This window comes from Typopeltis vanoorti, chromosome 24, assembly GCF_054136105.1.
Source record: "Typopeltis vanoorti isolate ZY-2024b chromosome 24, IOZ_Tvanoo_1.0, whole genome shotgun sequence".
Taxonomy (NCBI): domain Eukaryota; kingdom Metazoa; phylum Arthropoda; class Arachnida; order Uropygi; family Thelyphonidae; genus Typopeltis; species Typopeltis vanoorti.
In genome coordinates, this window is record NC_143572.1 from 78,288,947 (window position 1) to 78,302,361 (window position 13,415).

A 13,415-nucleotide genomic window follows, 5' to 3' on the forward strand; every position below is an offset into this window, starting at 1 on the left:
CTGGGTCCCATTTGCTGATTACATTTACAGTTTGCTTATGAGCCATCACTGGACCAGTGAAGACAAAACACCTTTTCAGATGAATCTCATTTCCAGTTATAATGTATGAGAGGTAAAAACCTAGGGAGAGGAATCCATTATGTCATGGTCCAGCAGAAAGAGAAAAGAGGTGATGCATTTTGGCATGGAGGATATTTTTTCTAGGGATCACTTGGAGGTCTCACACCTGTAGAACTGTAGACTGAATGCTACAACGTACCTATCCATTGTGGCTGATTAAGTAAATCTTCATTGTAACTGTCCTCCCAGATGGCATGGGTGTGGTCCATCAAGAAATACCATATGGCTGATATCATTCAAGAGTGGTTTATCAAACACATCAGTGACTTCTATTATCATGTCTGGTGAATTTGCCGAATTTGAATTTGATACATCTCTGGGATTATGCAGATCAAAAGATCTTGCATTTGAATCCTCCACCTTGAACACTCCCATTTGCAATGCTGAAGAATGCAAGAGTGCTCATGGAATGTTCAAAAACCTTATCAAGTCCATGTCATGCTGCATACCAGTAGCAAGGTGGGGGAGGGACAAACTTTTAGAATGAGATCATAAGATTTTTTTTTTTACTAGAGTGAAATGTATCAATAACAATCAAAACTGTAAAGATTATGCAAAGTTAAGTGACTAGACATTTTCTAGAAAAATGCTGAAAGTGTCTAACTGTGAAAGTAGGTTTAATAAAGTAGCTAAAATGCATATATAACAAATTCTGACATCTTTTAATTATGTAAAGTTTTAATTTGCACTGATGGAGGGGGGAGGGGAAGAAAAAGAAATTATGAGCCTTAGATTCATAAAGCTATGGAAATTTATCTAGACCACACTTATGAATATTCAGTACATAAACAGTTTTTACCAAGGGGCACTAAGGCATTTTAAAAATCGGTGACTTAACACATGGCTCTAACATTATTAATAGCATCATTATTACAATACATGTGGAAAATAAGAATTATTCTTTGCATATGGAAGCCTCCGTAGTGCAATTGGAAGAACAGCAGAACATTGGGCCCTTCGATTGGAAAAGGTTCGATTCTTGTTGTGATGAGGGAGAATCCTTCTATGGACTTTTCAAGTGAAAGTGAGTTAGCCGATCTCATACATGGATAGCAGGGTTTTTTCCTCATGGAAACTAGAGTTTTTCATCCCACATACAGACAAATCAGCCTTCAGAACACATGTAGTTTACAGATAAAAAAAAATACTGTTGATGATGATGGGCGGTAGATGGCATTGATGGTAGTAGTTTCGTAGTAGGAGAATTAAGTAGCAGTGGCGACGGAGAGATGTATTTAGCAAATTAGTAAGAGTTCCCTCCTGCGATGAGTCCTTGGACTCCCTGGAGGTGTCACATAATAATAATAACAATTAGAAATTGGAGAGAAAGACTGCTATCAATTACTTGATGAAAACAGTAATATTTCTAGAAATAACTTGGTCTGAAATACATAAATTGAATTATAGAATATCTTAACATGCACTTTACAGCAATGACTACAATGCAATACCAACAGTTGATTCAGAATGTTATTTCAGTAAGTTTTCTTGAAAATAACAATGAAATTAGAATTTAAGATAATATACATACTTTTTGATTCAGCTTTTTACCCTCTACATCTGTAACTTCTCCTCGAAATGAATAGGCATACGTTTTGTTCTCCTCTTTTTTATGCATTGAATCACTACTGATTTTCAAAGATATAAAGAGATTGTCTGGGGGCATGGTCATACTGCTTCCATAACCATCACTAGGCTTAACTTTAATATGCATAAGTTCTGAGTCTTCTCCAGCATATCGAATTATAACACCAACAATTAGCCCTTAAAAAAAAAAAACAAATAACACTTGCTATGAATGGATCCAATAATCAGCAATTATAAGAAAATATGTATGTTTCATCATATGCATATATTATGGTATAGAAATTAACAGTCACCAGTTCAAGACTTTGGGAGGGATGGGGGAGGTAGGCAGACACTATCTAGTGCAATAGTGCTTTAGATCAAGATGCATAAAGAGCAACTGAAGTTTTAAAAAATGCACAGCAGGTAACCATTTCATCTATGGTGATATAGACTGGAAACACAAAGGACAGTAATAAAGGTTAGAGAATTCTTGGAGAACAATTATCTCGTGCAGCACGTGGTGGTGGTGAGGGGGGGGAGACACAGAAATCAGGAGTTTCAGAATTGGTCATGCAATCAGAGGATCTGATCAACAGCTTGTTGGATGAAGAGTGAATATGCTATCCACTTAAACCAGGGTTTATTCCTGTAGAGACAGGAAATTTTGAAGAATTAGATTTGAATTAAATATATTTATTTAGAACATAAATATTCTGGATGTCAACAAGGTAGTGGAATGGATCTAGTAATCTGTCTGTTTAATGAAAGTATCATGAATAGATGATTCCTTAAGACTCGGAAGAAAGGAAGGATGGTAAGACAGTGCACCCTTAGTGTAGTGTCAAATTACAGATAAATGGGTGTTTCTTCAATGATTAAGATTTTGAAAAGTATTAGTATGAGCTTATGTATGGACCTGGTAGACAAGGGTAACAAATAACTTACCAACATTACTTCTTATCAAAAAAAAAAAAAAAAAATTTACTCATCCACTTCAACATCCATGGCCTAAACAACAATATAAATTATATGCACCACCTACAGTCATCTAAACTAGCATTACTATTCCTATCAGAACCCCAACTGCTCAAACTGCACAAGAGTGATGATTGCACAAGGGTGACACTTATGCATTCATCAGAAGTGACATACCATGTCAGAGATCACAAAACCTCAAATGCTCAACTCTTTGATCTGCTTTGGCTTAAAATTTCCCTACCAAATCAACTTCCCTTTTCATATGCTCTCTCTCTATCACTATCCAAACTCCATTAACCACTCTGACCTTATCTCTCTCTTTCTAAAGCTTGACTTTCTATAGGTGAAATACCAATAATGAGGTCATCCTTCTTGGGGACTTCAACATCCACAATTTGTATGAGTTTCTCTTCTTCAATTTCGCTGATCAAGAAGGCAGGAATGCGGAGGTGCTTGCAACTAATAACGAATTATCACAGATCATCCATCTCCCTACCAGAATACCTGACCTCTTCCTAACAAGTTCCCCTTCCAAATATATTGTGGATGTCAATTTTCCTCTTGGTAACTCAGATCACAACCTCATACAAGTCTCTTGCCACAGAATGCATTCACCCACCAGTTCTCACTTTTGTGTCCTTTTGCACCATGGGACAACCTCCATGACATCTTCCCATAGTCCAACCATTGCTTCAGTTCTTCTGATCCAAACACATGCACAGACCGAATAACAGAGATCATCCTCACTGAATAAAGACTTTAATCACTTATTCCAATTCAAATTCTCAGCTACCATGTAAGCTTTGGATCTCAAAAAAGTGTGCCAACACAGTAAAAGAAAAAACCTCTACATATCATGAATGGCTCAAGACCAACACTCCAGCTGATCACCCTGCCTATATTGCAGCTTGCAACAGCTGTAAAAGAATAATCTCCAAATCAGACTCTGAAAGAGCCAAATGCTGCAAACTCACCTTCTTCCCAAATGGCAGTCACTCCTACTGGTCCCTTGCCACAGCAATTGGACAACTTTTACTACCCATCCAGGTCTACACCACTCTCACATTGGGTTGGTACTATAGTCATCTCACCTAAAAGACAATGCCAACTTACTGGCATCACTTTTCTTTTCCAATTTCAATTTGATGATCTGGATAAAGTCCCCACTCCAACAAGAACGGCCCCCTCTCTCTCTCCATGTCACCTATAGTCTTCTGCCAGAAAAAAATCTTTAATAACCTGAATACAAGCCATCTGGTCCTCATGGTATCCCACATGTGGTGTTAAAATACTGTTCCCCAGAACTAACACTAATCCTGTATTACCTCTTCAATTTATCCTATTCAACTGGCATCTATCCTACAAGATGGAAACAGGCCTGCATCAGCCCATTCCAAAGAAAGGTGATAAAAGTCAACCAATTAACTACTGATCAAATAATCTCACTTCTGTTCTCTCTAAAGTTATGGAGAAGATCATCAATAACCAACTCTTGAGCCACTAAGAGATCTACTGACTAATCAGTGACCAGCAGTACAGATTCTGCCACTCGCAATCTACAGCTGATCTAGCTTTCACCACCCACCTCTGGACTCAAGCCATGGAAAAAGTTGGAGAAATGTGGTTGCCTTCCACATTTCAAAGGTGATCAGAACTGGCACAGTGGCCTACTTAGCAAACTGCCATTCCCTATGGGGTGCCTTCAACACTCCACAACTGGATTACTAACTTTCTCACTGGCTGCTCGCTATCTGTCATGGTGGAAGTTTCCTCTCCTTGGATTTCCCCACTAATGTGGGAGTATCCCAGAGTTCCGTTTTTTCATCCACTTTCTTCCTCTTGTATATAAATGATCTGCTCTCACAGACTTTCAATCCTATCCATAGCTTTGCTGAAAAGTCACATGAAAGTATAAAAATTTTTCAGAGCTACATTGCATAATTCAAATGCTCTGGTAAGAGGGACAAATTCCAAATTATTATTACACCCTTCATGGAGTCAACAGACTCAGCGTGGGAGGTTCATTCAGACTAACAACATATTTATCATATAGAATCTTAAAGTCCTTAACACTCCTTGCATGAACAACACATTTTGGCAATGCATTCCATTCGCTGACAATTCTTCATGTAAAAAATCTATTCCTCACACTCTTCACCACACTTTTATATAACTTCCAGGAATGACCTCTGGTTCTTCCCCTCTCACCTTCTACTCTTTTTATAATCCCCTCTGGATTAATCTGATAATTCTAATGTGCAAGGATAAGGAAGTGGTTATGCCACTGTATAAGGCACTTGTCAATCCACATCTCTTCAACCTCTCTCCATAGCCAGCATTCCAAACTCCTGATATTGTCTTAGTCACTCATCTCTGGACCCTCCCCAATGTCTCCAAATCACATTAAAAACCATGTGACCAGATCTGAGCACAATAGTTCAAGTGTGGTCTGACAAGTGCCTTATACAGTGGCATAACCACTTCCTTATCCTTGCACATTAGAATACTTCTTATCATAGCAGCACTACGATGTGCAACCTTTGCAACCCTAGCAAAGGTTGCCCTCTAAACTTCAGTCTACTGGCAAAGCTCTAATTTCATCCACTTCCTGCAGTATGGCACCATCAATATAGTACACAGCCTTACATTTCTACACTCCAAAATGCAACACCATGCACTTATTGATATTAAAACTAAAACCCACTCTTTTGTCCAAGTAAAAAGCCTATTTAAATCTTCATGAAGGGATTTATAATTCTTATAATTCTTCTCAATTTTGCATTATCAGCAAATAACTGAAGATCCTCCAATCAGTCCACATGATATATCATTTACAAACAAATTAAACAGCAGGGGCCCAAGAACAGAACCCTGGGGGACACCACTGGTTACCCTTCTTTTTTGAGACACTGCTCCATCATACACAACCTGTTGGTATCGTTCAGAGCCAATCTCTGATCCACCTAACCAAAATACTATCTATTCCTATCCTTTACAGCTTGTACACCAACTTATCATTATTATTACGGGCAACTCCAAGGAGTCCATAGACTCATCGAGGGAGGCCCTAACATCATATCAAGAACAACTATTCAACATTCACACAGTACTTATCATACTTCGCCTTGAACTTATTTACAGTCATGGCACCCACAACAGACTCTAGCAGCTTATTCCACTCATTCACCATTCTCCAAGAAAAAAACCTAGCTCTAACTACCTTGCTAACCACACTCTCACCTAGCTTCCATGTATGGTCCATAGTCCTATTCTCAAAAATATCTTCTGAATCAATCTTATAGAAACCCTTCAGTAATTTTTATTATTATGGCGACTCCAGGGAGTCCTTAGACTCATCGAGGGAAGTCCTAAACATGTCCACGCAACTATACGACATTCTCACAGTATCTATCATACCTTGCCTTGAACTCTCTCACCGTCATAGCACCCACAACAGACTCTGGCAGCTTATTCCACTCATTTACCACTCTAAAAGTAAAGAACCCAGCTCTAACACCCTTGCTAACCACACTCTTGCCCAGCTTCCATAGGTGTCCCCTAGTTCTCCCACCACCAGTCCTGATCTCAAAATTATCCTCTGAATTAATCCTATAAAAACCCTTTAGCAATTTGAATGTCTCAATCATATCTCCCCTTTTCCGCCTATCAACTAATTTCTGCAACCCACAAATCTTCAACCTGTTCTCATAAGGTTCATTCCATAGACCTGCTATCATCTTGGTTGCTGGATCCTCTCCACTTCCTCCTCATCAAGAAGAAACCTAGGTGGCCAAATCTAGGCACAGTAGTCGAGATAAAGTCTTATCAAGGCTCGGTACAGAGGTACAATAACTTGCTTGTCTCTGCTCATCAAAGTATTTTTCAACAACCAAGTGAGTTGATGAGCTGATTTAGCTAATTTTGCAATGTGCTCCCTAAACTTCATCTCCCTATCCACCAACACTCCCAAGTCCTTGGCCTCATCAATCTCCTGGAGTACAGTCCCACCAATGTAGTATACTGCTGCTAATCTTTTCACTCCAAAATGCATAACTTGTCACATTAAATTGACATCCATTCTCCTTAGCCCAGAACTTCAACCTATCCAAGTCATCCTGCAAGATTTTGACATCTTCTGCATTCACTATTACCCTACCCAACTTTGCATCATCAGCGAACAAATGAACTGTTCCTCTTAGATCCTCCCTATATCGTTAATGAACAAATTAAACAGCAGTGGTCCAAGAATAGAACCCTGCAGCACACCACTAGTCTCAGGCCGTCTTTTGGACTCTACTCCTGAATAAACTACTCTCTGATATCTCTCCATCAACCACCCACCTATCCATCTCACCAACCCTATATCCATTCCCATATGTTGTAGTTTACGGATTAGAATTCCATGTGGTATCCTGTCAAATGTCTTAGCCAGGTCCAGCAGTATCACTGTAAACCCATTATCCTTATCCAGTTCAGCCATCATTGTGTTATAAAACTTGAGCAATTTGAATATCTCAATCATATCATCCCTTTTCTGCCTATTAACCAATTTCTGCAACCCACAAATCTTCAACCTGTTTTCATAAGGTTCATTCCATACACCTGCTATCATCTTGGTCGCTGGATCCTCTCCACCTCCTCCCCATCAAGAAGAAACCCTGGCACCCATATCTGGGCACAGTAATCTAGATGGAGTCTTATCAAGGCTCGATACAGAGGAACAATAACCTGTTTGTCTCTGGTTGTAAAGTATTTTTCAGCAACCAAGTGATTTGATGAGCTGATTTAGCCACTTTTGCAATGTGCCCCCTAAACTTCAACTCCCTATCCACCAACACTCCCAAATCCCTGGCCGCCTCGCCAATCTCCTGGAGTACAATTCCACCAATGTAATATACTGCTGCTAATCTTTTCATCCCAGAATGCATAACCTTACATTTTGCTACTCATGTGGTAATCTATCAAACGCTTTTGCAAAGTCTAAGAATATCACTGTATATGATTTTCCCTTATCAAACACACTCATCACCTTATCATAAAATGCAACTAAATTAGTGAAACAGGACCTACCCTTTACAAATCCATGCTGACCTTCATAAAGAATGCCCTATCCATCAACCCAATTCTGTATTCTATTACTTATGAATCTTATAGTTGGAGACTTCTATCTTAGAACCATGCTTATGAAGTGGTGCTATTTTGCCCTCTTTCCACTCCTTAGAAACCACTCCCACTGCAAGACTTTCATTAAATAACCAACTGTGGTGCACATTCCTTAAGAATACGTGGTGATATGTCATCCATTCCTATAGCCTTCTTCACATCTAACCAAACCAACATCTGATACACCTCTGTTTCTTTCACTTCCAATTCTCCTAATACTTGCCTCTCTTTTATATATTATACCAGATAATTTATACCAGTATGATATATGCTGATAAAGTGCTCGTTCAATAATTCCACTATTGGAATACCTTTTGCTATCCACCAATGTTGGTCTGCCATAATTACTCTTTCTCTTGCTTGCCATGTAGCAGAAAAATTCCATGACCAGCCAATCTCCTTTCATACTGCATTTTTTCTTTCTTTACCATGCTCGTCACCTTTCTAGACTGCAGCTTATACTCTTCATGGATCTGATCACCACCAACTGCCTTGTACCTCCTCCATAACATTTTCTTTTCCAGCACAGCATGCTTGATTTCACTGTTCATCCATTTCATTCCCATTCTATTTACTCATTTAACCCTTGGTATGCTGTCATACATTGCTTTTGTCAGATACTGCCATATGAGTTTCCATGCATTTTCATGGAAACTACATTTAGCAGCCAGTCATCTTTTTCGCTCAGCTCATCTATCCAACATACTGATGATAATTGACTACAGAATTTCCTATAATAACCTGCTTTATACTTCCACATGTATTCATTTTTGGCAGTGACCTTTCTTGTTTCATTACTTCCCAAACAAGTACCTCATGATCACTCTCACCAACTGGCAGAGTGTCAACAGCTAATTAACAACTACATCTTGTGAAGTTATCACTAAATCGAAAACATTAAAGCCTCTAGTTGCTTCAACTAAAGCCTTTAGTGTAATTAAAGTCTCGAATCACCTTTTTACATGCCCAACTAATTTGCCTAAACAATTCACAATTAGTATTCTCTGCATTCCCTGGCCTATAACAGCATCCTATCAGATATACTAACCTGTTTATTTCAACTTCGCACTGCACAGATTCAAAATCTGTGCATGCACCATCAACTTCCATACTTTGCAGACAATTCCTCTGCAATCATTAACAGCACTCCCCCTCCTCTTTTCACATCTATCCTTGCAGAAAATTATATATCCTTTTAATTCTATTCCTGAGATCACATTCTCTTCAGACAACCAAGTTTCACTTATTTCAATTACTTTTGGGCATACCTTCTCAATCAATGCCATAAACTCAGCTCTCTTCTTTCGAATACTCCTTACATTTGTGTATAAACATAATTGCTGTGTGTTTGAGGCCATTCTACCAGCACCAAACATTCTATTCTAGCTGCTATACTATACCTCTCTCTCTTCGGTTTGACCACTCCCGTTTCTGTGATCCTGACTGCGATTTCCATTCTTACCTGTCTCATCCTCACCTTTATGTATTCCATCACCTTGTGCTGCAGCAACCACATCTTCAACCTCATATCCATCTTCCTCCTGCTGTACAATCTGCTGATTTGTGCTAGCAAGTAGACTCTGATCATTTGCTACATTAACTTCTTGACTCTGGAGTAGAGCTTGTATAGCACAAATGCAAAACAAAAAAAAAAGAAATAAAACTGAATGTCAGAAATTTCATAAAACTGAATTTCTCTGAGTGTTCCTGGTAAGATTTATGCAAAGATACTTCAGAAAAGGCTAAGAAAAATTGTGGAAGGATGGAGAAGAAAATACTAGATTAAGACCAAACAGAGGTTATCTTTATCAGATTTTCAATTTAAAACAACCAGGTGAGAAATACCTGGGAATATAACAAGAATCAGTATTTAAATTTTGTAGAAATGGAAAAGAATATGACAAGGTGCTTAGAGAAAAGCTCTACAAAATGCTACAGTTATATGGTGTGAATGGACAAAGATCTTGAAAACAAGCGGAAACACTTGTTTTAAAAAACTCCTAAATGAAGAACCTATAGAACAAGTAAAACATTTCAGCTATTTATGCATAAATTTTAGTGAAAATGGCAACTTAAATATGGGAAAAAGACAACAGAATTAGCAATACTGGTATGAAAGAAGGTCAACTGAATAAGTTTATATGGAAAAAGAAATGAGTCAAACACTCAACTACCTATATACAAGGCAGTGAGTGTTAAAAGTAATTTCATTTTATGGTTCTGAGAGCTAGGTTAGAAATAACACACTCGATAAAAAATGACATCAATAGCAGAATTATATCAAAAACAAGAATATTAGGAAAGAACTTGACATTGCTAGCATTCAGGAATGCACGAGCAATGCTAATCTCAGGTGGTATAGTCACCTAAACAGAATGGGAGAGGAAAGGTTATAAAAAAATTTGCTTTTTGCCAGTATACCAGGAAAAAGAAAAACAAGAAACTCAGAGGAAGACCAAGATCTAGGTAGACTGATATAGTAAGAACCTTTGAAGACCAAAATATAAAATCTGACAGATGAAAGATCGATATGGAGAAAAATTTTCAATAGGAAGTTAGTAATTATTAATATTATTTTCCCAGTTTCCATGGAGTCATAAGATTACAAATTGAAGATGCCAAGAAATTACACTCTTGGTTTCATCCTTAATCCAAGTGTAAGCAAACAAAGTTTGATGTGTGAAGTAACTTCACAACTGGGCTACTTGTATAGAGGCTAATGACTTCACATCGATTGCCAACCTCCCTTGATGAGTCTAAGGACTCCTTGGAGTTGCCCTAATAATGATGCAAAGCACATAAGGATATGTGCTTTGCATCATATAAGTATAATGCTATGCATTATGGGAAGGGCCACTACCCAGACTGGTTTCGATACTTCATTGAGGTCTCAGCATAGCATTATACTTGTAAGGATACGTGATTTGCCTTATGGGATACTAAGGCAACAGATGTGCCGCATTTGCCTTTATATACAAGTGGCCCAGTCGTGAAGTTACATCACATGCAAACTTTGTTTTGCTTACACTTAGATAAAGGAAGAACCAAGAATAGAATTTCTTGGCATCTTCAAATTTATAGTATAACCAAGTAAAAAAAAAAACTTTCAACAAGAGTCATAAGATTCCTTGTGAAAGGTGAATACTAGGTAATGCAAAGCCTATTGTAACAATCCTTAAACTCATTCACTCTTTGTAATTTTACCACCCTCTCATGCAATGCATTCTATGCTGTGAAAAGAGGGGAACGATTAATGCAGAATAAATTTTTCAGTACATAATTATCAAGAAAGGAGAGAACAATATGGTACTCCATAGAAATGAGGTAAGTCTATGATTAACTGATACCTTGGAAATAACATGGAGTATCAGTGAATGAGTTCAAGAATTATGATAAGTACTATATAACTAGTGGATAACATGAGCCTCCCCCAATGAGTAGTCTAGTCTTTGAACTTAATGGAGATGTGATGTAAAAATAAATTTGTTATTACTGCTACTTTGGAAAAAATAATTATTTTCCAAACAGGGGAAAATATAAAAGTAATAGCAAAAGTTCATCAAAAATAATAGACAAATCATTTTGATCCAATTATCAGCGAAATCTGTATACACAAGTAAAAATGGATTTATCTGATATATACAAGGGATTTCTTGTGTATATCAGATTAAAACAGAAACAAGATATTTTTGCACAGTAGCTTGAAATTATGTCTTCCCTTTCCCTCTCTCACTATATAAAGAACGATTTTACTTCTCAAATGAGTATATTTTTCACAATGTAGAAAACTAAGTTACTTAATTTGTATGCTTAAGTACTTAACAATGCTACCTTTTATTGCTTTAATAAAATACAAATTCATCAACCATGTCAGTATTAAGCTTTCACAGTATCATTCTCAACTGAAAGAATGCTTTCATTTTAACACAAACCTTTAATGAATTACAAATCAAATTCCTTATACGAATTTTGTTATGTTAGAATTATCTACTGACATTCTGATCAGAATTGTAACTAGCTCCTTTTTGCACCCAAGGTAAGAATAGAATATCTTCTTCCCCAATCTCCCCCAAATAAAACTTTATAGTTGTTTTGCGATGGTTGGCATGAAATAATATATAACATATGTACTGTTATGGTATGGCGGAAGCTATTTTATCCATTTCGTTATTTTACTATTATTATGCTGGCACCCTCATGGAGTCTAGCCTAGTGTTGCACTCATCGCTCACTCTCTCTGGCAACATGATTCGCCAGGAGAAAACTACCCTTCACTTCTGTTCCTCGAACTCCTGTTAAAAAAAAATTACCTCGTGTTCTGTCCCTTACTACCTATCATATCCCTCTTCCATCTGTAATGATATCCCTCTTCCATCTGTAATGATAGACGATGCCACCCAGTTACTTAATCTGTTCTCATAGTCAACATCCCAGAGTCATGGAATTATACATATCTCCAAGTCTTAATATTATAAAAATCAAACGTGATTTTTCTGCGTCCCATTATCTTGTACACCCTATCGAAATGCTCGTGATAAGAGAAAACGACTTCGCTTCTATTCAAGGCAAAGCTCAAAAAATATAACAAAATGTAAACAAGTTACCTTACCGTATATTATTGCCAATCCAGTTTCATGAAGATACCTCATACGCCGGCGTTTGAAAAACCAAATTGTACATACTGTTAAAATTAACAGAAAAACGTATACTAATATATTAAGGGAGTCAACTTGATGGAGTCGTTTTGCTTTTTCGTCTAATCCAATATCCAATGCATTTGCTTTGATTTCACGAACACTACAACAAAATAAAAAACTGTGCATCGCAACCCTCATTGCTTTGCCTGCCATTTTCCCAGACGCCCACTAGCCTCGTACTGCTGCTGGTAAAGTTGACAGATTAATCTCCAAGTCGTAACGGGAAGTTTCTGGATGCTTAAAAATTGCGCCAGTCAAGTAAAGTCTTCATGCTTAAAATACCTTTTCACATTTTGAAAGTAGAAACGAATTCGATTCTTGATAAAAAAAGAAAAGAAAGGAAGCTATCGCAATGATCAGGAATAAGCAAGCACCGAAACTTGTTTCTCCTAAAGCGCTACATGTTAAGAAATAAGATCGCAACAGCAGGCACGCAGCTCCTCGTGACATCGTGATCGGATACCAGTGACATCACTCTAAAAGAAATGTGTTGTTGCTACCTATTGCAAATTTCGTAATTATAAAGATTGTAAATGTTATAACTTTCACAATGTACTTAAAATGTCGTGTGCATACACTGCTATGTACTTTTAAAATGTATACAATTTTTCAACTGCCGAATAAAAAATGCCATTATTATTAAAGTTTTTCTTGTAAAAAAATCAACAAATTATATTCGCTGCAAAATCATTCTACACACCATCGATAATGGTTCATCAACATTTCTGGAACTTTTTTTTTTTTTTAAATCAGTAAGTTATAGGTTCCCACAGGTGATGTTAACAGAAGCGGTTTTCTAGAATAGCGCACACCCATCCTTTTTTTTTTTTTTTTAACATTTCCTTATTTGTCAACTGAGTTATAAACTAGGCCAAGTTAGAAGAGTCT

General features: G+C 37.4%; 1 protein-coding gene across 2 annotated transcripts in view; it reads right to left on the reverse strand.

Moving 5' to 3' along the window:
- Positions 1–13,152, reverse strand: part of LOC150093424 (sodium/hydrogen exchanger 7-like) — a 495,244-nt gene extending 482,092 nt beyond the window's left edge. For both annotated transcript variants that reach the window (XM_090414003.1, XM_090414004.1), the window contains exons 1-2: positions 12,440–13,152; positions 1,652–1,884 (exon numbers count right to left, since the gene is read on the reverse strand). In XM_090414003.1, coding sequence (XP_090270129.1) covers positions 1,652–1,884; positions 12,440–12,680 — 474 coding nt within the window. In that variant the 5' untranslated portion in view covers positions 12,681–13,152. The remainder of the gene's footprint in view (positions 1–1,651; positions 1,885–12,439) is intronic.
- Positions 13,153–13,415: the final 263 nt, after the last annotated feature.